This window comes from Podarcis raffonei, chromosome 1, assembly GCF_027172205.1.
Source record: "Podarcis raffonei isolate rPodRaf1 chromosome 1, rPodRaf1.pri, whole genome shotgun sequence".
NCBI classification, from domain to species: Eukaryota; Metazoa; Chordata; class Lepidosauria; order Squamata; family Lacertidae; genus Podarcis; species Podarcis raffonei.
The window spans coordinates 21,809,374-21,834,698 of NC_070602.1; the positions used below are offsets into that span (position 1 = coordinate 21,809,374).

The 25,325-nt window shown below is 44.4% G+C and overlaps 1 protein-coding gene across 6 annotated transcripts in view; it reads right to left on the reverse strand.

Moving 5' to 3' along the window:
• Positions 1 to 25,325, reverse strand: part of UNC79 (unc-79 homolog, NALCN channel complex subunit) — a 133,065-nt gene that overhangs the window by 21,304 nt on the left and 86,436 nt on the right. For 5 of the 6 annotated variants that reach the window (XM_053376274.1, XM_053376261.1, XM_053376251.1 and 2 more), the window contains 11 exons: positions 22,495 to 22,611; positions 18,522 to 18,605; positions 16,433 to 16,535; positions 13,190 to 13,330; positions 10,664 to 10,702; positions 10,072 to 10,184; positions 9,884 to 9,969; positions 8,108 to 8,281; positions 7,352 to 7,420; positions 4,545 to 4,655; positions 1,989 to 2,093 (listed from right to left, as the gene is read on the reverse strand). In XM_053376274.1, coding sequence (XP_053232249.1) covers positions 1,989 to 2,093; positions 4,545 to 4,655; positions 7,352 to 7,420; positions 8,108 to 8,281; positions 9,884 to 9,969; positions 10,072 to 10,184; positions 10,664 to 10,702; positions 13,190 to 13,330; positions 16,433 to 16,535; positions 18,522 to 18,605; positions 22,495 to 22,611 — 1,142 coding nt within the window. The remainder of the gene's footprint in view (positions 1 to 1,988; positions 2,094 to 4,544; positions 4,656 to 7,351; positions 7,421 to 8,107; positions 8,282 to 9,883; positions 9,970 to 10,071; positions 10,185 to 10,663; positions 10,703 to 13,189; positions 13,331 to 16,432; positions 16,536 to 18,521; positions 18,606 to 22,494; positions 22,612 to 25,325) is intronic. The other variant, XM_053376264.1, reaches the window with a different exon arrangement.

The following is a 25,325-nucleotide window of genomic DNA, read 5'->3' on the forward strand; positions in this document are numbered from 1 at the left end:
TCCTGCCAACCCCTGTGAAGTTGACCAATGGCCAGGGAGGATGGTATTTATAGGTCAAAACATCTGGAGGGCACCGGGTTGGGAGAGGTTGGTGCTAGGGCTTGGGTCAAAAATGCACACCCGAGTTCCATAGAGCCATTCAGCTCCCACCAAAGTGGGCATGGGGTTCAGAGGCTTTTGCAGGGATGCCGCTGAATTCTAGCATATATATTTTTGTGGGATGCGAGGGGCAGGAGAGATTTACCCTTGACACAAGGCAGCCAAGGGGAAACGAAAACCCTCCTTCCCTGCCTCACAGAAAAAGCTTCAAGAATGTAAGGAGAGGTCTGCTAGATCAGGCCAATGGCCACTCTAGTCCAGCATCCAGTCCTCATAAGAGCCAACCAGATGGCCGTGGGAAACCCACAAGCAGAACCTGAGCACAGGAGCACTCTCCCTTCAGTGTGGTGTAGTGATTAAGAGCGGTAGACTTGTAATCTGGTGAACCGGGTTCTCTTCCCTGCTCCTCCACATGCAGCTACTGGGTGACCTTGGGCTAGTCACACTTCTTTGAAGTCTCTCAGCCCCACCCACCTCACAGGGTGTCTGTTGTAGGGGAGAAGGGAAAGGAGATTGTGAGCTGCTTTGAGATTCCTTAGGGTAGTGATAAAGTGGGATAACAAATCCAAACTCTTCAAACTCTTCTTCCTGTGGTTGCCAGCAACTGGTATTCAAGAAGCATGACAGCCTCAGACTGTTTCCCAACACTTCAAACAATGACGGAGCTGCCATGAGTAGCTCGTCCCAAGCTTCAGTCCTAAAAAATGCCCCGCTGGCAATCACAGTATGCCATGACAAACAGAGTGCCATTCCCAGACCCTTGTGCATACGTGTGTATGTGTTTCTTGTAGTGTGGGGAGATTTGTTGGGGGGGGGGGCAAGTACTCTGTCATTCTGTGTAACATTGCCTGTTTCTCACAGAGTCCAAGAAGCAGAAAGGACTGCCCTCTTCTCTTTTTAAATACATAAATAAAGGTTCCAGATTGATCTGTGTTTAATTAATGAGGAAGGGCCTGATCCAACGTACTTGCAAACATCAATTTTTTTCCCCTGAACCCACTACCTGGTGTGTTACCCCCCCCCCACAACAACCAACCACACACACACACATCCCCAGCTTCTCCTCTTAACACTGATATTATAATAGTTGTTTTTAGGGAAATTCTAAGCCCTCTGTAATTTAGAACGTCAATGTTACTTTCCAACTCTCCTGGCAACTGCTAATTTTCTCTGACTAATGTGCCCGTTGCTTACGAGAAGCTGCGGCTCGTAGAAACATATGCCCGAGCGCAGCGCCAGGCACTTCAGAGGGGGGAAAGAAAAGAGGCTGTCAATCATGTGGAACTGTGCGTGACCCGGGGAGCAAGTCTGCAGAGCTGTGCATTGCGCCGTGGGCCACCCAGGTCACTTCCATTTCAGCTCCTTGTCATTTCGATGCGATTAAGTGCCAGCAACTGCCAGCCCAGTCATTCTGCAGTGGAGGATGGCTACTGTCAGGCTGCTGTATTTTTTAAAAAAGAAGTTGTGTGTCTCTCTAGTGAGCAACATCTGCTGTGTGCTTTCCTTCCAATCTGGTAGCGCAGGAGTCCTTCAGGCCCAATACAGAGGAAGGGTGATTTAATTGGGAGGGAGCTCTCCCAGTGGCCTAGCTCACACTTAACACTAAACCATGGTTTGGTTAACAGGAGTTAACCATGTGTTGCCCTATGACAATGATCAAGGAAACCATAGCTTGTTTTTGTAAAGTTTTGGTTTTTCCCCAGCTGCTCTTGCTTCATGACTTTGAGTTCTGTATTCTTTTCAATGTCTGCTTAAAACATTTTTGTTTAGGCAAACGTTTCCAGATATACAGACATTCAACCCTTTTTAGCTACTGGCTGTCCAGTGCTTGGAAACCCCACGCAATACATTCACTGTAAAACCATTTTTTAAAAAGTGTTTGTCCGTACCTGGACCAAAAGCAGAAGGTTTGTATCTGGCAAGGGAGATTTTAACTTCAGAGCTTGCAGCAACTCTAAGATGACACTGCGGGATAAGTAGAACTTATCCCTTTCCTAAAAGAAAAGTGAACAAATCAGGATTAAATTAATGCTTCCAACATTCTTCAACACCAAATCCTTGACTGCTATTTGTTTACATGATTTATATGCCTCCCTTTCCACAAGTACAGAGTGGTTTAGAAGAAAGCCAAATACATTAAAAGAATAGCATAAAATCCATAAAATAACACCTATAACTAACCACTAAATCACTTTTATATACAAATCACATACAGAGGCTTAGATCCTGAATTGCCCTTCCATGAATGAAGATTCTGTTCCAGGAGAGGCTCATGCTCACAGAATCAAAGAATTGGAGAGTTGGAAGGGAACCTGAGAGTCATCTAGTCTGTCCCTCTGAAATACAGGAATCTCAGCTAAAGCATCCATGACAGCTTAGGCCATCCAACCTCTGCTTGAACCTCTGCATCTCTTCAGAAGTGTACATATTCTTTACATATAATGCTACTCCTTTCTTCCTGTTTGGTCTATGCCCTTTGAAAAGGTTACACCCTTCAATTTCTACATTCCAGCCATAAATCTCATCCCACCAGGTTTCAGTAAAGCCTATTGGGTCATATTTGCCATTCTGTATCAACAACTCAAACTCATCTTTCTTGTTTCTCATTCTCTGTGCATTAGTATAGACACAACTAAAACCATGTGCCATTCCCTTCAGCTACTTCCTTCTTGTAGTTTTCTGCCCTGTAGCAGGTTTCTGTAGCACTGCCTCAGTTCCCTGTGCATCAATAAAGCTATTATCCCTAGTACCAGGTGTTCTCCAGCCGTCTGTAATATTGCTTCCAGAAAGAAAATCCCTCCATCTCATCTGTACTCTGCAGTCCCCACTGAAACAGATTTTCAGAAGGAACAGAGGAATGTAGGGGCAACTTCTAAAACTCCCTAGCACCACCCCTTTCAATCAGCAGCCTCATCCTGCAAAGGGAGTTCCAGGTTGCATCCACACCATTTAAAGAACATGACATTCCTCAAAGAATTCCAGGAACTGTAGCTTACCCTCACAGAGCTACAGTTCTCAGCACTGTTAACGAACTACAGCTCCCAGGAGTCTTTGGGGGAGGTAATGTGCTTTAAATGTACTATGCATACGCAAGCCCTTTCATTGGAATTTAGGGTCTAGTCCATAGAATTTGAGCAAGAAAATAGAGTTGAAAGAAGAAGAAAACCAGTGAGGTGTGTGCTTGCTCATAGAGCACACACATTGGCATTCCCACAGGGGCTCAGTGCCCTACAACGGCCTGCGTGTGTTTATGCATCTGTCTAAGCTCCACAGCTCCTCTCCCCTGTGATGCAAAGGATTTCTCTTCCAGGAGGGAAGGGCATGTTGCATCTGAGAGGATTATGTCAATGACATCTGCTGTTCCATTGAGCATTTTGTCCTGGTGCATAGACAAATGGAAAGATGGGGGGAGGGCAACTTTCTAACCCCCACTCCCAAGCTAATTTGCTCCCCTGTGAGATGAACTCCAGATGTCCCTACAGTTTATTCATCTGGATTTTTGTCAGATGAGGAGGAAACATCTCTTATTTTTGAGAGACAGGATGGCCTAATGCATGTTCAGTAGAATTACTGATAATGCAAATACCACAGCAGCGAGGTAGAATGTAGTGGACATAATGGAAAATATACCTCTCAAACTATGGCAGACATGGAAGATGCAAACACCTCCCCCCGCTCACACACACATTCATGTGGATGGAGGATAGATAGGGATGTGTAAGCTTGTGTAGAAAGAAGGCTGCATCAATTGCTCTGCCTACTTTTGACTCTAGCATGTGACTTCTGAAGGGCTGCCCAGAAGAGAATGAGGGCCTTGGGCTGAAAAAGTTTCCCACACAGATGTATTAGTGTGCAAGTACACCCTGGACACGGGTGGCACTGTGGGTTAAACCACAGAGCCTAGGACTTGCCAATCAGAAGGTCGGCGGTTCGAATCCCCATGACGGGGTGAGCTTCCGTTGCTCAGTCCCTGCTCCTGCCAACCTAGCAGTTCAAAAGCACGTCAAAGTACAAATAGATGAATAGGTAAACGGCGGGAAGGTAAACGGCGTTTCTGTGCACTGCTCTGGTTCGCCAGAAGCGGCTTAGTCATGCTGGCCACATGACTGGCCAATAAAGCGAGATGAGCGCCACAACCCCAGAGTCGGCCACGACTTTTACCTTTACCTTTACCCCGGTAGATTCCAGAATTTCTATTAATGAGCTATCCCCAGATCCATCAAGGAAAAGGTAAAGTATAATATTTTTACAACCTCTCAAGCAGGTTTTGGCCAGAGTTTCAGTTCCTTTCTGTAACGTTCAACTTTACCTCTAATTTTAAAAAGCAGATGGAACAGAGGTTGCTTCGATGTCAATTTCGCTTGAGAACAAAAATAAGGGGTAGGTGGGTTCCCCATTTGCCCCTGTCTCTAGTGCAATTAAAAGGAAACAAGCCAGTTAATTACCTTTGTGAAAGCTCTGTGACACAAACCACACAGCTCTACCAAATACGCTAGGGTGAAGACAGCGTTCTGAATGACGAAACTCAGCAATTTGGAAAATGGCTCCAGCAGACTCTGCAATGAAAGGAAAGTGGAGGGCATGTCAGGAAATATATGCTTCTTTCAGCAAAACGAAGGGTGTGTGGGTTGTGAAATCATTCATTATAACAAAGTCTACCCCCCCTTTTTTTTAACTTGAAGGATATGAAGTTGCAGCTGCCCAAACTGATTCGTTCCAATGACTGTAGTCACACTTTGGGATTCCCAGCCAGCACCTTGAGAGAACTCCTGGAAAGAGTTCTGCTTGCAAGATTCGCACTGGCTGCCAATCTGCAACCGGGTCAAGTTCAAAGTGTTGGCGTTAAACATACAAGTCCCTAGGCAGCTCAAAGACCAGGTTGCTTGAGAGACCCTTATACACCCAGCAGATTGCATGAGAGTTTTTGGGGGAGAGTTTCTCCTGCAACTTCCAAACATCTCAGAAGCCCACTCCACAATAATACTGAGTAGGGCTTTCTGTGGAATAGCTTTCCTGTCAAGATATGAATTTCTATGGAGCAGCTATCCTGTCAAGATATGACAGGTACTATATGTACTTTCCAGAAACAACTGAAGACATTTTTGTTCATACAGGCATTCCCTGCTGAATAAATGGCCTTTTGAAGGGACACGGGTGGCGCTGTGATCTAAACCACTGAACCTCTTGCATTTGCCCATCAGAAGATCGGCGGTTCGAATCTGCTCGATGGGGTGAGCTCCTGTTGCTCTGTCCCAGCTCCTGCCAACCTAGCAGTTTGAAAGCACGGCAGTGCAAGCAGACAAACAGGTACCGTTGCGGCGGGAAGGTAAACGGCATTTCCATGTGCTCTGGTTTCTGTCACGCTGTTCCGCTGCACCAGAAGCAGTTTAGTCATGCTGACCACATGACCCGGAAAGCTGTCTGTGGACAAATACCAGCTCCCTCAGCCTGAAAGCGAGATGAGAGCCACAACCCCATAGTCACTTTTGACTGGACATTGTTGAATGGTTTATTTAAATGTAAAGGTTCATCATTGTTCCACCCAATGTGTATGTCTTTAAGGGGCCAGAGCAAGGGCCAGAGTAAGATAACGAGACCCAGCTTTACAGCTGTGAAATGTAGCAGGTGCTGCTGAGTTGTATTTGATTAAGGTGTGTCAGCATTTGGGTGTAGTATATAAGGAGCAGCACCTAGCTCTCCCATTACCCTGGGGGATGGGTTGGTGGTTGGGTCTGGTTTGGTTGTTAATGTACTTAGAGTAAAAGGAGTTTTTGTTTTTCTTATTAAAACCTAGTTTAAGTTATTTTTGAGTCCTTTATTTTTTTAATGCATGGTCTCCCCAGCAGTTTAGTCATGCTGACCACATGACCCGGAAAGCTGTCTGTGGACAAATACCAGCTCCCTCAGCCTGAAAGCGAGATGAGAGCCACAACCCCATAGTCACTTTTGACTGGACATAACTGCCCAGGAGTACTTTACCTTTACCTTAAACAGCCCTTTACTATGAGTGTCCATTTGCCAGGGTTTTTGCCTTGTTTTACATCATAGAACTGGAAGGACCACGAGGGTCATCTAGTCCAAACCCCTGAAATGAAGGAATATTTTGCCCAACATGGGGCTTGAACCCACAACCCTATATTACTAGTTATTTTTGTCCTTTTAACTGCTTTTAATTATATCATGTGTAAATCCCATTGAGACAGTGGTTTACTAGGCAATTAATAAATCAACAACAACAAAGTGTTCCAGGAATGAACAGAATCCTCTTCCCCTGGGGTATTCTTAAGTTGAGCATGGAAACTGTTTAGCTCCCATAGGCTCCCTGTGAACCATAGTCTGTGAACCGCGCTGAGATCTTATGATGAAGGGCGGAAAATAAATCTAATAAATCTAATGAATAATAAATAACCATGTGGGTAAGCACAAATGCACATGGATAAAAGCATCTCACTCTCTTTGAGATCAAAGCTATTGAAACAGTCATAGGAATCAGGCTATTTGTTCATCTAACCAAGTATGTTCTACTCTGGCAGGCAGTGGCTTCCCAGGGTCTCCTGCAGATAATTTTTCTTATTACCTGCTACCTGGCTCTTTAAGCCAGAAAATCCCAGGGAATGGCTGTGAGGCCTTCTGCATGCTCTGCTCTACTTAGAGTTGCCTGGTTGACCTCACTTCTGGAAAACCAGTCCACACAAACATGATGATCTTTTGCTGTCCAACACACCGGGCAACAGCTTTCAGGTGCAGCTAAAAGTCACAAGCCGACAGCTGCAGACAAAAAGTTGGCCATCGCATTGCCTCAAACGCAACATTTTTCAATGACGTTGGCTCACACCGTCAGCCATGTGCCATTAAGGCATGTGCTTGCCTCCCTTAATTAAACCAGACATGAAAGTCCCAAGAAATGCAGCCTCTGCTATTCAATATTTTTCATTAACCAAATCCTGTACTTGCTCTCATCTTGGTTCGGTTTGTCCCAAACTGCAAAGCTCTAGGTAAATCTACTGGTGCCGTTTTAAAAAAAGAAGAAAAAGAAATTCAACTCCTTAAGAAGACATAAACTCCCACCCACATAGGGAATGTAATCCCTCCCACACATTAATGCAACCTAGATTCAGAGAACTCCTATCCTGCTTGACACGGCACAATTGCACGGCTATAATACTCTTCCCACTAAGAGATAAGGAAGAAACCTGAAATGATGAGGAAGACGGGAGGTTTCATATAAATATATAAAATCTCGAGCACTTACTCTGGCAGCACTGCTGGTGGGTATCTTCAGCAAGCAGATCATTATTCTTAGACTAGAATCTAAAGAACACTGGGGAGAAAACGGGGGAGGACACAGAAGAAAGCGTTAGTGCCTTTCCTTAAAATGTAATTTAGCCCTGCCAGATATAAAGGATGCTAAAGAAAAGGCAGCCGTACAGAAGTGCAGAAGCACACAATGTGAGACTGTCTGAGAGGCAGTTGTCTGAGTTAAGAGTGGGCTTTTGGGCTGGAGCTACCACTTTGTAGCGCTTCCACTCCTGCATGGATAGCCAGCTCTAGCAGGTGGTGCATGGCAGTGCCTGCTACTTACTAGATCAGGGTTTCCCAAACTTGGGTTTCCAGCTGTTTTGGGACTCCAGTTCCCATCATCCCTGACACTGTTCCTGTTACCTAGGGATGATGGGAATGGTGGTCAAAAAACAGCTGGAAACCCAAGTTTGGGAAACACTGTACTAGATGATGGGTAAGTTGAGCTAACACAGATTTGCCAGCATGCAAGTCCTCCTTGACCAAACCCTGTATAAATTGAGAGAGAGAGAGAGAGAGAGAGAGAGAGAGAGAGAGAGAGAAATCTCCACTCAGATTGGATAGGTGCTTGCCAAGTCAGACCACTGGCCCATCTAGCTTCACACTGTCTACAATGACTGGCAACAGCTGTCTGAGGTTTTAGGTGGGTGATTTTCTCAGCAGCACCTGGGGATGACAAGGACTGAATCTGGGATTGCAAGCACTGTACCTTAAGTGGCAAAACACAGGGCAGTTTCGTAAAGAACGTTTGGAACTGGTTGCTGATTGTGGTCCAGAGGTTGCTGGGGGAATCCATCGGCAAAGCTTCCATGAACGTAGCAATGTTCTCCAAGCAGCGTAGCATCCCGCCCCCTGCTGGTAAATTCTTCTTGGTGTTTAAGCCCTAATAAAATAAGTACATGGACAATTCAAACCCTGCTCACAAAAAACAAAACAAAACAAGACGGCGAGGACCATTTTTGAAAAGTGCAAACGATAGGGACTGATTTCCTATTCCCTCCAACAAATAAATTACAAACTATCTTGTATCTCAACCTTTCCTAACCTACAGCACTTCAACTTGCATCCATTCCAACCAGTACACCTGTGCCAGCTATAGCTGGTGAGAGTTGGCGTTCAAAACATCTGGAGGGCATCAGGTTGAGAAAGGCTGGTGTACGTTATACATCACAGGAATGAGGAGAAGCAAATATGCAGGTGGTGCCTAAACTACCTCACAGGGTTGTTGTGAAGGTGAAAGAGTGAACCACGTACCCCACCCTTGGAGAGAAAGGTGGAATATAAATGTAATGATAAGAAATGAAATTGATCTGGAGATACGTGTGTGTGTGTGTAGTAATCCTGAGTTAGAAGAACGGCTATAATAAAAGGTCTTTCTAATCCAGCATCCTAGTTTCAACAGCAACCAGCAAGGTCCCTCTGGAAATGCCACAACCAGGGACTAAAGACATCCCTCCCCTGATTTTTGACCCCCAGCGACTGGCATTCAGTGCCATGCATTTGGACACAGATGTTATTTTTTACCTATAGTAGCAATGGGACAACATGTAATCATGTCTGCCTGTTTGATCAAGGGAAATCCATTTGTGCAAGGAGACTTTGGGTTTCTCTCCTCCCATTTCCAGCCTCTGTGTACCCCCGTCCCACAAATCTGCAGCTGAGGGTCCCCAACCAAAGTGTTGGGGATGCAGCGGAGAGGAAAGGAAGAAAAAGGAAGCTGTTGGACAAAGGAACGCTGTCCCTCGGGAGGCTGTGGACTCTCCTTCTGTGGAGGTTTTTAAGCAAAGGTTGGATGGCCATCTGCCCTGGATGCTTTAGTTGAGATTCCTGCATTGCAGGAGACTGGACTAGATGACTCTTGGGGTCCCTTCCAACTCTACAATTCTCAAATTCTATGAAAAGCCCCATTGTGTAAATGAATTATTTTATTTATTACCTGTTCTTCACCCTAAGGCCCCAGGGTGGGTTGCAACAACTTAAAACACAACTTTAAAACAGTTTAAAACAAATTACAATCACAAGAATAGGGTGAGAACAAAAAAAAATACACCTCAAGTGTCTAAGGCCAGCTAGTAGCCAAAGGCTACTAGTCTTGATGGCTATGTTCTGCTTGAACTGTCAGAAGCATCATGTCTCTGAACACTAGTTACTGGCAATCATAGGTGGGCAGAGAGCTGTTGCTTCTTGGCTTCCCACAAGTATCTGATCAGCCACTGTGAGAATAGGATGCTGGACTAGATGGGCCAATGGCCTGATCCAGCAGGACTCTTCTTTAGTTCTCAGTGCTGTGAGAGAAGACACACATTGAAAAATAAACGCGGTGTTTGCCCTACACAAAATGGAAGTGTCTGAGCAGTTTCAGCTCTGCCCCAGTAAAAGCAAAACTCGAGAGTAGAAAAGTTTAGGGTGTGAGATGAGAAGATGTAAAGTACATCCAGTGGAAAGAAAACAGTGATTGTGAAAGATACACAGATGGTAGACTAACCTCCAGGAGCTGGCTCAAAGCAGCTATGGAACTCAGTTCACTGAAATCCATGAGAGATGTAGCCAAGGTCCGTAGAAAACTTCCATCTGCAAATGACAACATTTGGAGTGGTTGTTGTTTTCCAAAGAAGTTTCAGCATGGAGGTTGTGGAGAGGAAGGGAAACAAATCTCAGACATTTGCACATTACCTTTGATGTTGCTCTGGAACAGCTGGGGAAGTATGCCATTGGGAGCCAGTTGATGGAAAATACAGCGGAGAAATTGCTTGGCCACGCCTGCAGCATTCCCTGGGATCATCATGCTGAGGAACAAAATGAAGAAATAAAGAGGGAGGGAGATGCCATGATTCTTCAAGCATATCTCAGCATGGAAAAACGAAACATCACCCACTTTGATCTGTTCAGTAGGAATTTCATTTCAAATACGTTGTGGCGAGAAAAGAGTAAGAGTTAACTGGGGGGCTGAATGAACACTCATTCACTGCATGTGATTCGAATGTCTTCGCTCAAATTAGTGCTCCCCCCCCAGCTTGCATATCTTCCTGTTACATAAAAATGTAAGGTTGTCGTCACATAGCAGTTCATGTGGCTGCCAACGGATGGTGCTGCAAACTACAGCATGATGACAAGCAAGGAAGAGGAAACCAAATATGTTTGCTGTGGGTTTTTTGTTCTGTTTCCCCCCTCCTTAATTCAAAATTACCTCCACCAAACAGGGGATATTTATACACTTGTTTGTGGTCTGTATAGAGGGGAAAAACTTGTTTTGATTGTACTGTACCTTTCTGCTTGATTAGAAAAATTGGTGCTCGAAGCCAACCTGGCGGAGAAGGAGGCAAACAAAAACAATTTATTTTTATTAAAGTAAAATAGTCGAAATGGCTGGTGCAATCAAATCAAATCCCAGATAAAATGACTTCACAATAATCATGAAGACTATCTTTGGTCAATACCTGGCTGGCAAAATCTGACATACTTTTGCTAAACCATTATCATAGAATCGTAGAGTTGGAAAGGACCACAAGGATCATCTAGTCCAACCCTCTGCAATGCAGGAATCTTCCACTCTATGTGGGGCTCAAACCCATGACCCTGAGATTAAGAGTCTCATGCTCTCCCAACTGAGCTATGCAGAACAGCTTGGCCACTGTTGCAAAACTGTCGGAACTTCTATTCACTTTCCCTTCTTGTGACAAAGAGGAAGTGATGACAACATGTGAACTTAGCATACAAATGGGCTCAGGTCCAATCCCTTCCAACTTCACAGGCAAGTGAAAGTATAAATTATGGAGATAGCAAAAGGTGAGGATATGACATGGGAGTAGGACATTTTCAGCTGGGAGCCCACTGTCCTCTGCAAGAAGGAGTTTTCCCCAGATACCAGTAGCTCTCACTGTGAGGGTGAGCATCAAAACTTCATCAGTTATCTGATGTTTACAGCAGTTCCCGGGCAGAATCCCTCAGCAGCAATCTCTAACCAATTTTCAGGTTCCTCCATGCCACTTATCATGAAGGTCAGAAGTGTGGCCCCCCAGGGACAGGGAACTATTGGCCATGCTGCCTGGGGATTTTGGAGTCCAACATCTAGAGGACATGAACCTCTCCATCCTGGATATTAGCAACATTTTTTAACTACCTTTCAAATTCCTCCATGCCACTTCTTATATCGCATGGTGTCCAGATGTTGTCGGACTCCATCTCCCACCAGCCCCAGTCAGTGTGGATGACAGTCAGGGGTTATGGGAGTTGTAGTCCAGCAACACGAGTTCCCCATCCCTAATACATTCCCATACATTCAGGGCTACCAAGTGACAGCGACGATAGTCAACTCCCTCATGGTTGCAAACCATTTCTGCACAGAAGGGAGGGAAGCAAGAGGAATAGCTCAGTGACAGAGCATCTGCTTTGTATGCAGAAGTTCCCAGATTCAATCCCTGACATTTCTCGATAGGGCTGGGGGAGAGTCCTGCCTGAAACCCTGGAGAGCTTCTATTTAAAAAGCTAATGCTATTCTAGGCTGCATCAACAGATGTATAGCGTCTAGATCAAGGGAAGTAAAATAGTAAAATAGAGCAGTAAAATAGTACTGCTCTATTCTGCCTTGGTCAGACCAGAATACTGTGTCTAATTCTGGGCACCACAGTTTAAGAAGGATGTTGACAAGCTGGAAAGTGTGCAGAGGAGGGTGACCAAGATGCTCAAGGACCTAGAAACCAAGCCTTATGAGGAATGGTTGAAGGAGCTGGGTATGTTTAGCCGGGAGAAGAGGAAATGGAGAGGAGAGATTATTGTTGTTGTCGTCGTTTAGTCGTGTCCGACTCTTCGTGACCCCATGGACCAGAGCACGCCAGGCCCTCCTGTCTTCCACTGCCTCCTGCAGTTTGGTCAAACTCATGTTCGTAGTTTCGAGAACATTGTCCAACCATCTCGTCCTCTGTCGCCCCCTTCTCCTTGTGCCCTCCATCTTTCCCAACATCAGGGTCTTTTCCAGGGAGTCTTCTCTTCTCATGAGGTGGCCAAAGTATTGGAGCCTCAGCTTCAGGATATGTCCTTCCAGTGAGCACTCAGGGCTGATTTCCTTAAGAATGGAGAGGTCTGATCTTCTTGCAGTCCATGGGACTCTCAAGAGTCTCCTCCAGCACCATAATTCAAAAGCATCAATTCTTCGGCGATCAGCCTTCTTTATGGTCCAGCTCTCACTTCCATACATCACTACTGGGAAAACCATAGCTTTAACTATACGGGCCTTTGTCAGCAAGGTGATGTCTCTGCTTTTTAAGATGCTGTCTAGGTTTGTCATTGCTTTTCTCCCAAGAAGCAGGCGTCTTTTAATTCCGTGACTTCTGTCACCATCTGCAGTGATCATGGAGCCCAAGAAAGTAGCCACCTTTAAACATCTCAAGGGCTGTCACATGGAAGATGGAGCAAGCTTGTTTTCTCCTGCTCTGGCGCGTAGGACTCCAAACCAATGGCTTCAAGTTACAAGAAAGAAGATTCTGACTAAACATCAGGAAGAACTTTCTAAGAGCTGTTCAACAGTGGAATGGTCTCCCTCGGGAGGTTGTGGACTCTGCTTCCTTGGAGGTTTTTAAGCAGAGGTTGGATGGCCATCTGTCATGGATTTCTTTAGCTGAGATTCCTACATTGCAGGGGGTTGGACTAGATGACCCTTGGGATCCCTTCCATCTCTACCTTTCTATGATTCTATGTCAATGAAGGTGATACTAAGCAAGGTGTACCATTAGTCTGAGTCAGTATAAAGCAGCAAGGCAAGGCAAGGCAGGGCAAGGCAAGGCAAGTTTCTTACCTTCCTACAGACTGCATGATATCCAGCAACAAAGGAGCAGCCAGATCTGGGCTGAGGTGAATAAACGTGGAGAGAACCACAATGGCCAGACCTAATGTTTCTTCATCATACTCTTCCAAGATGGCTCCACAATCATGGCACCTGTAAGAAAATTATGAAGAAGAAGTCTAGGCATTAAAAGAGGATATTATATTCCTACAGTGATTAAAGCCATGACTGATGGATCTGTGGGTTGGCTTGCAGGAAAGGAAGGAAGACATTTATTCAGCATTATCTGCTTTGGGCACTGACTGGCAGGCTGCTCCTGCAATGCCAAGAGACATCTTTGAAAACTTTGCCAAGGCTGTGTGTGTGTGTGTGTGTGTGTGTGTGTGTGTAATGTGTGATCTTAAGGGACATGTCAGATGCAGGAGAGATGAGGCAGAATATCGCAGGGCACAGAAAGAGACAAACAACATTGGGAAACCAGTACATCTTGGCCCAATGGGCATGCTTGGGTAATTTGATCAACCACTCACTAATGTCTCCAACAGATTGTGATATTTGAACTTAATGGGATTGTACAGGCAATTTTCCTCTTCCCTCTCAGCGGCAGCAGGAGAAAATGCCAGCAAGGTCATGAAAGTCAATCTCATTTAGCCCAGTTTACTACCTGCTGCCAAAGCTTTCTGAAAGCAGCCAGACCGACCGGCTGATACAAAATTAACCTCGCGAGAGATTTGGTCATTTGCAAAAATAAAATGAAAATCTTAATTCTACTTCCTTTTATTCCCTTTGTAATGCTACAGTCAGGGTTTTTCCAGCCACTGGTACTTGATTAATGCATTCAGAGGAGTAATGCAGAATGGTCAGAGCACAAGGTTCAGAGCACCATTCCCAACACATTTTTGTCTGAGTACTTTGCCTCTGGGCACCTGAAGGTGGCCACATGTCCTGTTTTACACAAGATAGTCCTCTATCTGAAGGCGTACTTTGTTTTGAGGGTTCTTCAATCCCAGCCCAGTTTAAAGATAAAGAAGGAGGAAGAACAGCTGTATTGAAGATGCCCATCAAGGCTTAGCGCTGGGATAGCACACTGAACAGATTCGTCTTTCTCACTATTGCGAGATGTACTACACTTCTATTTACACTACAGTAATTATGTCTAAATGTGCATGCATTTAAGCATTGTGAATTTTATGCCAACCTGTTCCCCAGTCCTCTTTTTTGGCTGTGTGCAATTCATCATCCTAGCATCTGCCCAGTTGCCACTGCTTCCTTGATAGGGCCTTTTCAGTGGCAGCTCCCCATTGTGGAATGCTTTCCCTGGTCAGGTGCATCTGTCCCCCTCATTATTGACTTATTATTATTATTATTATTTAATAAATCTGTATGCTGCTCTTCATCTGTAGAGACCAGGGGGTTCACAACATAAAAATATAGCATAAAAACAAACATAAAAGCATACTTACAGTATGAATTTCAAAACATTCCTGTTTACCCAGGCACTTTATATTGTCAACTACCCTGTGATCCTCAGATGAAGGGTGGAATAGAATAATAATAATAATAATAATAATAATAATAATAATAATAATAATAATATGGCTGAAAGGCACTGTTCCTGGCAACTCTGAGATCTCTGGCTGCAACAATGTTTTTCATGGTTTTTAGAATATTTTTAACCTAATTTAATTGTGATTTTGATTGATGTGTATGGCACCCAGGGCTCCTTTTTGGGGCGGGGCAGGAGGAAAAATATACATTGAATAAATATCCAAATAACTCAATAAATAAACCTGTTATTTCCCCATAATTTCCCTTTAAAAATGGGACCCCTGCTGAAAATCGCATTGCAGTTTTTCCTTGTTATTTTCCCCTCCCTTTGCCCCATCATCCCCCCCAAATCATAGAAATGAGAAACATCATACTCCTATCAGGGGGAAAGGGAGGTTTTTCTTGCCTTGAGGGAGATTTTTGTAAAAAAAATATATAAATCCCCAGTTCTCATCTAGTCTAACACTTGTTACAAGTGTCTTCTGTTTTGCCCTTCCAACTTTCTTTACTTGAAAAGTTTAAGAAAGTCTTCTAAAGATACAGTGGTGCCTCGCAAGACGAAATTAATTCGTTCCGCAAGTTTTTTCTTCTTGCGAGTTTTTCGTCTTGCGAAGCACGGTTTCCCATAGGAATGCATTGAAAATCAATCAATGCGTTCCTAGGGAAACCGCCTTCAGACCAGGTCCGGGGACAGTCTGTCCCCCGACCTCTTCTGAAGGCTGGGGGGGGGGGGCAAGGACTTCTCCGCTGTCCCGGGGCGATCTGAAAATGCTGGCTGGCGGCAGCGCAGCGTTCGCTGCCGCCGGCCAGCATTTTCAGATCGCCCCGGGACAGCGGAGAAGTCTCCGCTGTCCGGGGGCTTTTAAAATGCTGGCGGGCGGCAGCGCAGCCTTCGCTGCCGCCCGCCAGCATTTTCAGATCGCCCCGGGACAGCGGAGAAGTCTCCGCTGTCCCGGGAAGGCAGGCGAGGGGAGCAAAGACTTTTGCCCCCCGCCGGCCTTCAGAAGAGGTCCAGGACCTCTTCTGAAGGCCGGCGGAGATTTCCCTATGGGCTTACTTCTTGCGAAGCAAGCCCACGGGGAAATTCGTTTTGCGAAGCACCTCCAAAACGGAAAACTCTTTCGTCTTGCGAGTTTTTCGTTTTGCGAGGCGTTCGTCTTGCGGGGCACCACTGTACTTCCAGTTTTGTTTGGGTTACAAAGTGCTCTGCTGCTGCTGTTTATAAATCAGCTCTGTGTCTATTGTTGGTCTTAAATGACAAACCACTAAATACATAAGTGGCTACCTGTTAATCTCTGGGCTAAGTCCAAAGCTGCTTTCAGTGTATAAAGTCCGTTACAGGATGGGACCAGCATACCTGAAAGATCATCTCTCCCCTTATATAACCTGTCAGACCACTGCACTCTGCAGCTGAAAGTCTTCTGCAGATATGAGGAGGTCCATTTCGGCCAATGCAGGAATCAGGCCCTTAGTGTCACAAAACTACTCTTAGGAATTTCCTCCCTTTGAGTATTAGACGGGCGTCATCTCTGTTGCCTCTTCAGCGCTTACTGAAGACTTTCTTCTCTTAACAAGCCTTTTTAATAGAGACCTTTCCCAGTCTGAACCTGCACTGGAATAGCTTTGTAGATGCTTTGACTGTTTCATCATTTGTGTGTTTGCCATCATTTGTGTGTGCAATTAGAATGAAGAAATGAAGATGCTTACTTGTCAGTCATCATGGTCGGTTGGTCATCAATAAAATCTTCGGGTGCTGGTACAAACATACTGACTATACTGGGTGCTGACAGCAAGCTAGATTTTGTGGCACCTGGAGAGAGAAGGGGGAGAGAAAGAGAGAAAGAGAAAGAGAAAGAGAAAGAGAAAGAGAAAGAGAAAGGAAGGAAGGAAGGAAGGAAGGAAGGAAGGAAGGATCCTTGAATATTAATGGGATTAAAAAACAAAAGTAACTGTTTTGTACGTGAAAGCAGATTTCTCTTTTGACCAATGGATCCTATTGACAATACCTTCTGCTGATGTAAATTTTATCAAAAGTGATGGGATGTTCCTAAAGTAATCAAAGATCTGCTAGAGAATACTTTTCTGGAGAAATCTGAAGGATTGTCCTCAATGAAGAGCCGCACTACAGTGGCGTAGCGTGGGTTGTCAGCACCTGGGGCAAGGCAAGTAATTTGCGCCCCCTAACTCGTGGATTTGCGCCCCCTAACCCCCAGATGTTGCCCCCCCTGCACCCCCCACGCTACGCCACTGCCGCACTAGAAGCACAAATAGTAGTGTCTGGAGAACCCCTTCAATCATACTTGGTCTCTTGTTCTTCTATGACATTCTCTATCAAAGTCTAAGACACCAAAAGAAGAAACCAAGAGGATGTCCCAGTTTTGCATTCACAATCCTGTTCCGGTCCCTTCTTTAGAGGAAAGAGGCACACTGCAGAACAGAGCTGGCCAGCCAGAGATTCTTTCAATCAATGGGTTGGTTCTTTATGTGATGTTAGATGAAATACTTCTCACCTTTAAGGAAGGTTGGGGACTGAAAGTGTCCATTCATCAAGACCTGGCAAACAGTTTCACTTAGACAGAGGAGGCAAAATGGAATCTTAGCATTGCATGGCTAGCATCCGTCAGAGGCAAAACAGGCCGATATGAGAGTAAACTCATCATCTATATATGCTGGGTGATTTGGGGCTTAGAAAGAGTACAATTGAAAGAGGGTCACTACAGCGCCTTTTTCACATAGAAACATGGGGAAGCCACGTAAACCGGGGGGGGGGGAGTCACAGGTTAAGGAGAGTGGGTCACAGAGCTAAGACTATCTGGAAAACACAGACAGGTAGTGAACTACTGGGCAATTAATAATGTTGGGGGGGGGGTTAACATGTCCAAAGAAGCCTGGCAATCCAGGGTAGTTATACAGATGTGATTTCTGCAGCCGCCATTGCATAAACTCTTTCCTATGGTAAATAAGTTACTGCAACATCATTTGGAATCAGAGTTAGATCCTGCCATGCTAAAATGGACTAGGAAGCCAACCTCAAACAGTCAAACAGTGTTAAGCTTGCTACAAATATTTCTTCTCTGCAAAGACTTCCTCCATCAAGTCCAAGAATGGATATCTTCAATGGTCCTTTTGAGCTAAACTTGATGGACTCTTGGTCTTCAGAACTCTTCAACAATGATAACACAGAATGAAAGCTGTACTGATTACATGTGCCTGGCCTAACTCTTTCTTTGTGACTTAACTCTAGGGATTGAATGGCTTCCCTAGCACAAAATTCTGAGGCAGCTGGAGGCTGGTGTGTGCAGTTAGAAGCCAGCAGATAACATGAAGCTGCAGGTCTTATATCAGCAGGGGGCGAGGGGAGGTCACCTACTTTAGCCAGAACATTGTAATAAGAATACACAATTTCCCTATCCCCTATCGTATTGTGCTGTAACTTGAAATAAGGATAGCTCAAGAATTCATTACAGGGGTTAGATTAGCGAGACGCCTGAGAGACAAAGCAATTTCAGAGTCAGCTTGCTGCTCTTTTGCAAAGAACAGTTGGCAAACTTTGCTAGAGATCATAAACAAGAAGAAACCGATTGCGCTGAAAGAAGAACATTGTGAGAGCTCCAAGTTGCCCACTTCAAACCTGGGCTGGGGAGATATCTAGTCTTGTAATCCAAGGCTCTGTGCAAAATGGTCGATGAGGTCAGCTCAGAGACTGCCAGAACCACCATCACATTCAGCTCTAACTAAGCACCTTGGTTGTGAAGCTGCAGAGATGAAACCAAGGCTGAATGGACACTGAACTAACCTCTTATTCTTAGTGGTGGTCCCTCCAGGTCAGGGTTTAGGCAAACTGAGACATTGCACGGCCTCTTCCCATGCTGTATCTGTTCTGTGGATAAACAGAGAACTTCAGTCCCCTCTAGTCTCCGTTGAGAGTCTGCCACCAGCACCACAAAGACACCACACACGAGCACAACAGCTAGCGACAAACAGCTAATGCAAGGCAACTAGGAAAAAAAGACAACTCCTATTGGAAAGAGAAGAAGGCAGACCAGGTCAGACCATTTGTCCATTTAGCTCAGTGTTGTGAACTGGCAGTCTTCCCCAACCCTGCCTTGAGATTGAACCTGAGATTGCATTCGCTGTATCTCAGACAGAAGTCTTTCACATCTTCTAAGTGGAAGTACCAGGAATTGAGTCTGGGACCTTCCGCATGTGAAGTATGTCTCCCCCACTGAGCGTTATTCCCTCCCTAGATGCTGAGCCCACTTCCTACCTTAAATATATATTTTAAAGAAGGCAGAGAATGTGCTGAAATAGCAACAGCTGGAGTCAAGCACAAAGACCTACTGGTGTTTTTTTGGGGGGGGGGAGGGTCTAACGTTCCTCAGATCTTTAGATTTGGTCACCACGTCATTCCTACCAAACTCTTGAAGAGCTGAAGTGGTCAGAGGATTTAGATTATATATGGAATTGGGAACTATATACAGAAAGAAATGGAATATGTTAAGAGCTGTAGTAGAAGGCAATGTCAAGCACACAGCAAAAGAAGATCAAAGATGCTCACCACAATGGCACAGGATGCTTTAGGTTTACATGGCGAATTTGCATTGCAGAAAAAGAATCCGAGGATGGACAGTTTGAAATGAAGTGTGAGAAAGGTGAACCCAAAAGTCACCTCCACAAAATGGAAGCTTTCCCCCGTAACTAAAGACATTTGTGGGGCGGAAAGAAAATGGAAAAGAATGGCAAGTTGTGGCAAACTGCACCAATTCTGAAACAAGTTTAGAAATTATCTATGTTAAAATCAGAGGTAAAGCAGAGCAGAAGACATGTGGTAGCCAAGAAGTAAAGAAAACTAGAGTTCTTCTTTTCTAGGTGAAATGAGCAGGGTTGTCACTAGCAGATTTGGGAGTCTGGCAGGATCAAGCCCACCGCAGAATTGGGGGGAGGGGATTTCCCACATTTTCCAGAAGGTCCATCTGGGTTTGGAATACTGCAATCTCACCACTGCCAATCTTGTGAGGCTGTGTTAGGGCTCCTGAAGCCTGCATTGGACAGCTTGGCCCATGCTGCTGTCCCCAAGCACTCCTCAAGTACAGCTCCCATATTGCAAGAAATGCTAACTCTTCAGGGACGGCAGGAAGGATGGGGGAAGGATAGACAGTGCAGTGAAGGTTAGTGACATCATTGGCACACTACAGGGCCTAACAGCAGAAATGGGACTATATAATATAGCAAACAAGACAGCAGAAAAATTAATCTCATAAATCTGGGACTATGCATGAACAGGAATCTTTAGTCCAATCCCAGGGTGAGTTATCCGAAACAATGCTGATCTCAGAACCACAGGTGTCCAAGAAGGAACAGAATACTAAACCGATTCTGAATTAAACGGCCGTTTCTGATCCATGTGCATCAACTAATCTTGTGACAGAAACATTTCCCTTGCTTTCCATCTTGGGAATTCTCCTGGCATTTCCCGCTTCATTGCAGACGTTCCCCAAATGCATAATTTTGGAAGATAACTGCAGCGAAGCATCTGGTCCCTGTAATTTGCCAGGATCTATCATTCTGTAAAATCATCAGCCGAGTGGGACATCCTGGAGGATTCTACAGAATTATGGAGGGGTGGGAAAGAGAGCCAAAGGCTTAATAAATGTTTAGTGTGGTTAGCAAAGATATGTTAATTGACACACACACACACTGAAAACCGAATGTCTTCATTTTGTTTTTAAACAACGATAAGGGAAGTAGGAGGACAGATGTCTTGATTATAAAAACGACCACAATTTGTATGAACTAGCGGTCCAGCCTGACCTGATCCGGGGTGAGGAACTTGCTGCTCTTCAGATGCTGTTGGACTCCAACTCCCATCAGCTCCAGCTAGCATGGTCAGTGGCTGAGGATGATGGGAGTTGTAGTCCAGCAATGGCTGGAGGGCCACAGGTTCCACCATCCCTCCTGCAGGGTATCATGTTCTACTTTGACCACCCGCTGGTTGTAAGTGGCATAGCTGCCTCCTGTGTGGGAATAAATTGAGCTACTACGAAACCAATGATGAAGCTCAACCAGGGGAAGAAGAGGCGAGTGTTTCTTTCCCCAAGGAAATAACTTTTGCTAGTGCACACAAGTAAAATCCTTGAGGAATACTTCTCTGAGTCCTTGCCTTTTCGTTTCCAAGGACCAAACAAGACATGGGGGGAAGAGCTGCATGAAAATGACCCCACACACTTCTAAAGGCAAACTACCAACCCAGCAAAATGGGAGAGGGACAAAGTGGTGTTGTTTTCCTGGTCAAGGAAATAGTAGTTTTGGGGGATGATTTTTACCAGGAAAGTTATGCAGCGGAGAAAGGGTTAACTCACCACCCCAAGCATTGTGGGCTGATCCAAATCTCTGTGTCTTTCACATCCACACAGAAGACACACCCACACCATATACTTAGCACACACTTATCCTGCTTTAGCAGTCACAGAGAATCCGGAGAACTGCAGCTTGTTAAGGATGCCGGGAATTTTAGGTCTTTAACATCAGCATTCTTAACAAACAATGGTTCCCAGGATTCTACACAAGTGTGAAAGTGGTATAAGAGTGACACACACACACACACACACACACACACGGTCCTATTTGTTCTAATTAGCAGGATCTCATACACCATGCCTAGTTGCACCAGTGGTCATCAAGAGAGAGGTCTGAAATCAGGACTGGTCCAAGGAATTTGGCTGTTGGAAGTAGGTAAGGTAAAGGACCCCTGGATGGTTAGGTCCAGTCAAAGGAGACTATGGGGTTGTGGTGCTCATCTCACTTTCAGGCCGGCGTTTGTCCACAGACAGCTTTCCAGGTCATGTGGCCAGCATGACTAAACCACTTCTGGCACAACGGAACACCGTGACAGAAACCAGAGTGCACGGAAATGCTGCTTACCTTCCCACCACAGCAGTACCTATTTATCTACTTGCACTGGTGTGCTTTCGAACTGCTAGGTTGGCAGGAGCTGGGACAGAGCAACGGGTGCTCACATCGTCTTACGGATTCGAACTGCTGACCTTCTGATCGGCAAGCCCAAGAGGGTCAGTGGTTTAAAGAATAGGATCGCATCTCCTCCCCACTCCACGTATAGAAACTGACTGAACTGTCACATTAATCTTAATTCAACACTGGTATCAAGACAGCATTCTTGACCACACCTGCAGCAGCAGGCCAGGTCAGGGGGCCAAGGACAGGTCATTTGAAAACAGAGAGGAATAGCTAGGAAGCTGAGGTGGAAGACTTGCAGGCTACTGTGCCCCAGCATCTGTGGTTGCCTCATTCTGCCTAATGGTAGGGCTGCCCCTGCCTAATACAGAAGCAGAGATATATGAAAGCAAAAGCAGGTTCTTCAGTATCCGTCGATCCAGCCATGCACATCCTCAGTTTAGATCAAACTGGTGTTCCATCTGTGGTGTTTGAAGATTTCACAGAAGAAAAACAGTGCCTTCCCTAACAAAATCAGAAGAGTAGAGTAGAGTTGCAAGAGGATCACCTACTCCAATGCCCTGCAATGCAGGAATATTCAGCTGTCCTATATGGGGATCGAACCTGCAGCCTTGGAGTCATCAGCACCCTGCTCTAGCCAACTGAGCTATGCAGTGGAAGATTCTACAACACCAGCAATTCAACACAGGAAGCAGACGCAGCCATTGATTAGCCTATGGGACCAGAACGATGGAAGAGAAAGGAAAGGGAAAAGAGAGGCACAGAGGGACACAGGAATGGAGGGTGGAAATACTTACCAGTGTCCCATGTGCTGATATTATGAGGGGCACTAGACTGGTGTTCCAGCTGCCTCTTCATTAGCTGGTTCATAGTGAGAGCTCCCAGAGAACCCCTCTTCATTTGTCGGAACTGGGCTGCAAGTCAGAAATGGAAGAGTTTCAGGATGGAGATTTTCACTGGGCACATATTATAAAGTGAAGTGATCTAACCCACACCTCCCCTACTAACACTTAGTTCAGAATATAATCATCCTTCAACTTTTTGTACTCCTCTGTTTTCTACAGTACAGTCCTTGGCTAAAAAAATAAAATAAAAGAATACCTATTTTAGGATAAAATACATTCCGAAATGAGTTCACTGAAATGAAATACATGTTTAAATATGATTTTGGAACTGGTTATGCAGTAAGATTGAGGCACAGAATAAGGAACCACGGAGAAGAGGGGAGAGAAGTCAAAGAAAATGATGATGTTTGTTTAGATTTGATTTTTGTTGTAGAAACATTGTAAAATGAAAAATTGGATTTTATTTTATTTTTAAAGAAAACAAGTCTATTCCATCTTTTGCAAGACAGTCCTTCGGGAATATTTGAAGAAACTGATCGCCGGATCCAGTGAGATTTGTGTGTGTGTGTGTGTGTGTGTTCTCACCATTCAGTGTTCCATGTGGAAAGGGAGGAGTTTGGCTTATAGACAAATTCAGCAAAGAGAAGGCTATCAATGGCCGCCAATGGCTACCAGCCATGATGGCTATGTTTTCCCTCCAATACTGGAATCAGTATGTCTCTGAATAACAGTTTCTGAGGATCTTGGGTAGAAGAGTGCTACCGCACTCATGCTCTCCTTCTGATCTCCCCATAGGAATCAGGTTGGCTGCTGTGATGTGAAAACAGGAAGCTAGATAGGTTTTTGGTCTGATCCAGTAGAAAATATAATTTAAAAAAAAAAAAAACACCAGAAGAACGTAAGAAACTGTGAACATGTTCTGAAATCTGGCCCATGGCTGCCTCAACTCTGGGGACTCAGCTACATTAGTGAAAATAAAACGTTATAAATGTGTTATAACGCTATGACACCATATGGCGCTGTAGAGCTGAAATAGGAACTCTATGAAATTTCCCATTGTGAGCTTTAAAACACGTGTTTTTTTCCCAGAGCATTTTTTATAGTTGTGTAGCTGCAGCCTTGATGAATCCCAGGTCAAACCAAATCAGCCTGATTGGGTTTGGAATCTAGGATTTACCAGGAGCCAATGCAAAGCCCTAAGGAAAATAAAATTTGAAGAGACTGTGTGGTTTTGTTTGGAAGGATTTGGTTTTTGGATCCAAAGCAAGCATTAGTACCGGTCCATGTCACCTGCTGGTGAATGTCAGACTGAACCCATTTCAAAAGTATTTCAGTGCAGAGTGTTGCCCTCAGATGCTCTTGTGTACATTTCACTTCTTTCAATACCCCAGACAACATCCTGTCTGACCTGCTGGAATTGATACAAATTCTGGTTCCATTTGATATAACAGGATTTGATATAATAGGATTCTGTGCTTTTAAAAGGGAAGCGTCCTGCAGAAAGAAGTCTTTCACATCCAGTTGGGAACAACATAACTTCCATCATCTCCAGTGCAATGGTTTGAAATGAAAGCCTTATCAGTTTATCAAACACTGAATTTCCCAATGAAAGAACAGCAATTAAAATTTCAGAGCAGACATTATTGCTTGGGGCGCAGATGAGAGTTGAAAACATAGGAAATTGGCTGTTTTGAAATTGCTCCTTTGCTTTTATAATGGAAATTAAAGCTTCTCTCAGACATATTATTCATTATCAGAACACTGATTTCGGTTTCTGAGAGTTACTTATCTGATGTCTCAAGGACAGCTTTGACTATTAAAACTAGAGTGGTTATTTTTATAATGGGGGGGGGGGCTGAATGAAAGGATTCTCTAATATTTGAGGTGCAGCTGGGCCAATACAGCACAATATCCATGTTTCTGACTATATGAGTTTCCTCACATAATATTTTATGCATGCCCATGCTATCAATAGCTTTATAAAATTAATCTGGCATTCTCTTTCCACCGTGGAGCCATTTTAAAGTGGCCCAGAAAACTTGGAACAGTTATTTATTTATTTCATGACATTTATTCATTGCTTAGCTGTAAAGAACCTCAAAGCGGTTTACAAAAGATAAAGCAGTAAAATCAAGAAAAAATTACAAGCCTACTTTAAAACGTAAAAAAGTAAACCAATAAACCAGATCAAAATTGCCTCAGTTATGACAAGAGAGGGAAACTGGATCCCACCAGATCCTTATTTCTCCCACCCCACCCCTGAGGGCTGCGTTTGACAGGTGTGCCCAGCTGTCAATCACCTGATGTCACAATGATGTTAGGTGACCAATCTTCCCCTGCACAGCTAATCGTCAGCGCTTGCGAAGAAACATGCATGGGGCATTTGCAATGCCCGACAATCAGCTGAGTGTTCGGATCATTCCATATCAAGTGATCCAACTTTTTTACTTTTTGTCATCCAATTTTCTTAATATTTTGTACACTTGTTGAATGATCAAAACTAAGTTTAGATCTAAAATTTTATTTTTTTTATCCGATCCTGTTTGTGAATTATGAGGGTTTGAAATTTTTTAAAATTGAAAATTTTGGCCTTGCCAAAACACTAAAACCTTAAAAGCTCAGCCCATAATTGAGATGCGTCAAAAGTAAAAACACCAATCTCTTCAGAACCTCATGGGCTTTAATATGATATGTCACATGATGGACTTACTTTAAATGCCTTATTGGCTTCTATTTAGGATAAATGGGTCTTCTTGGAGTAAAATATAACAGAATAAACAAGA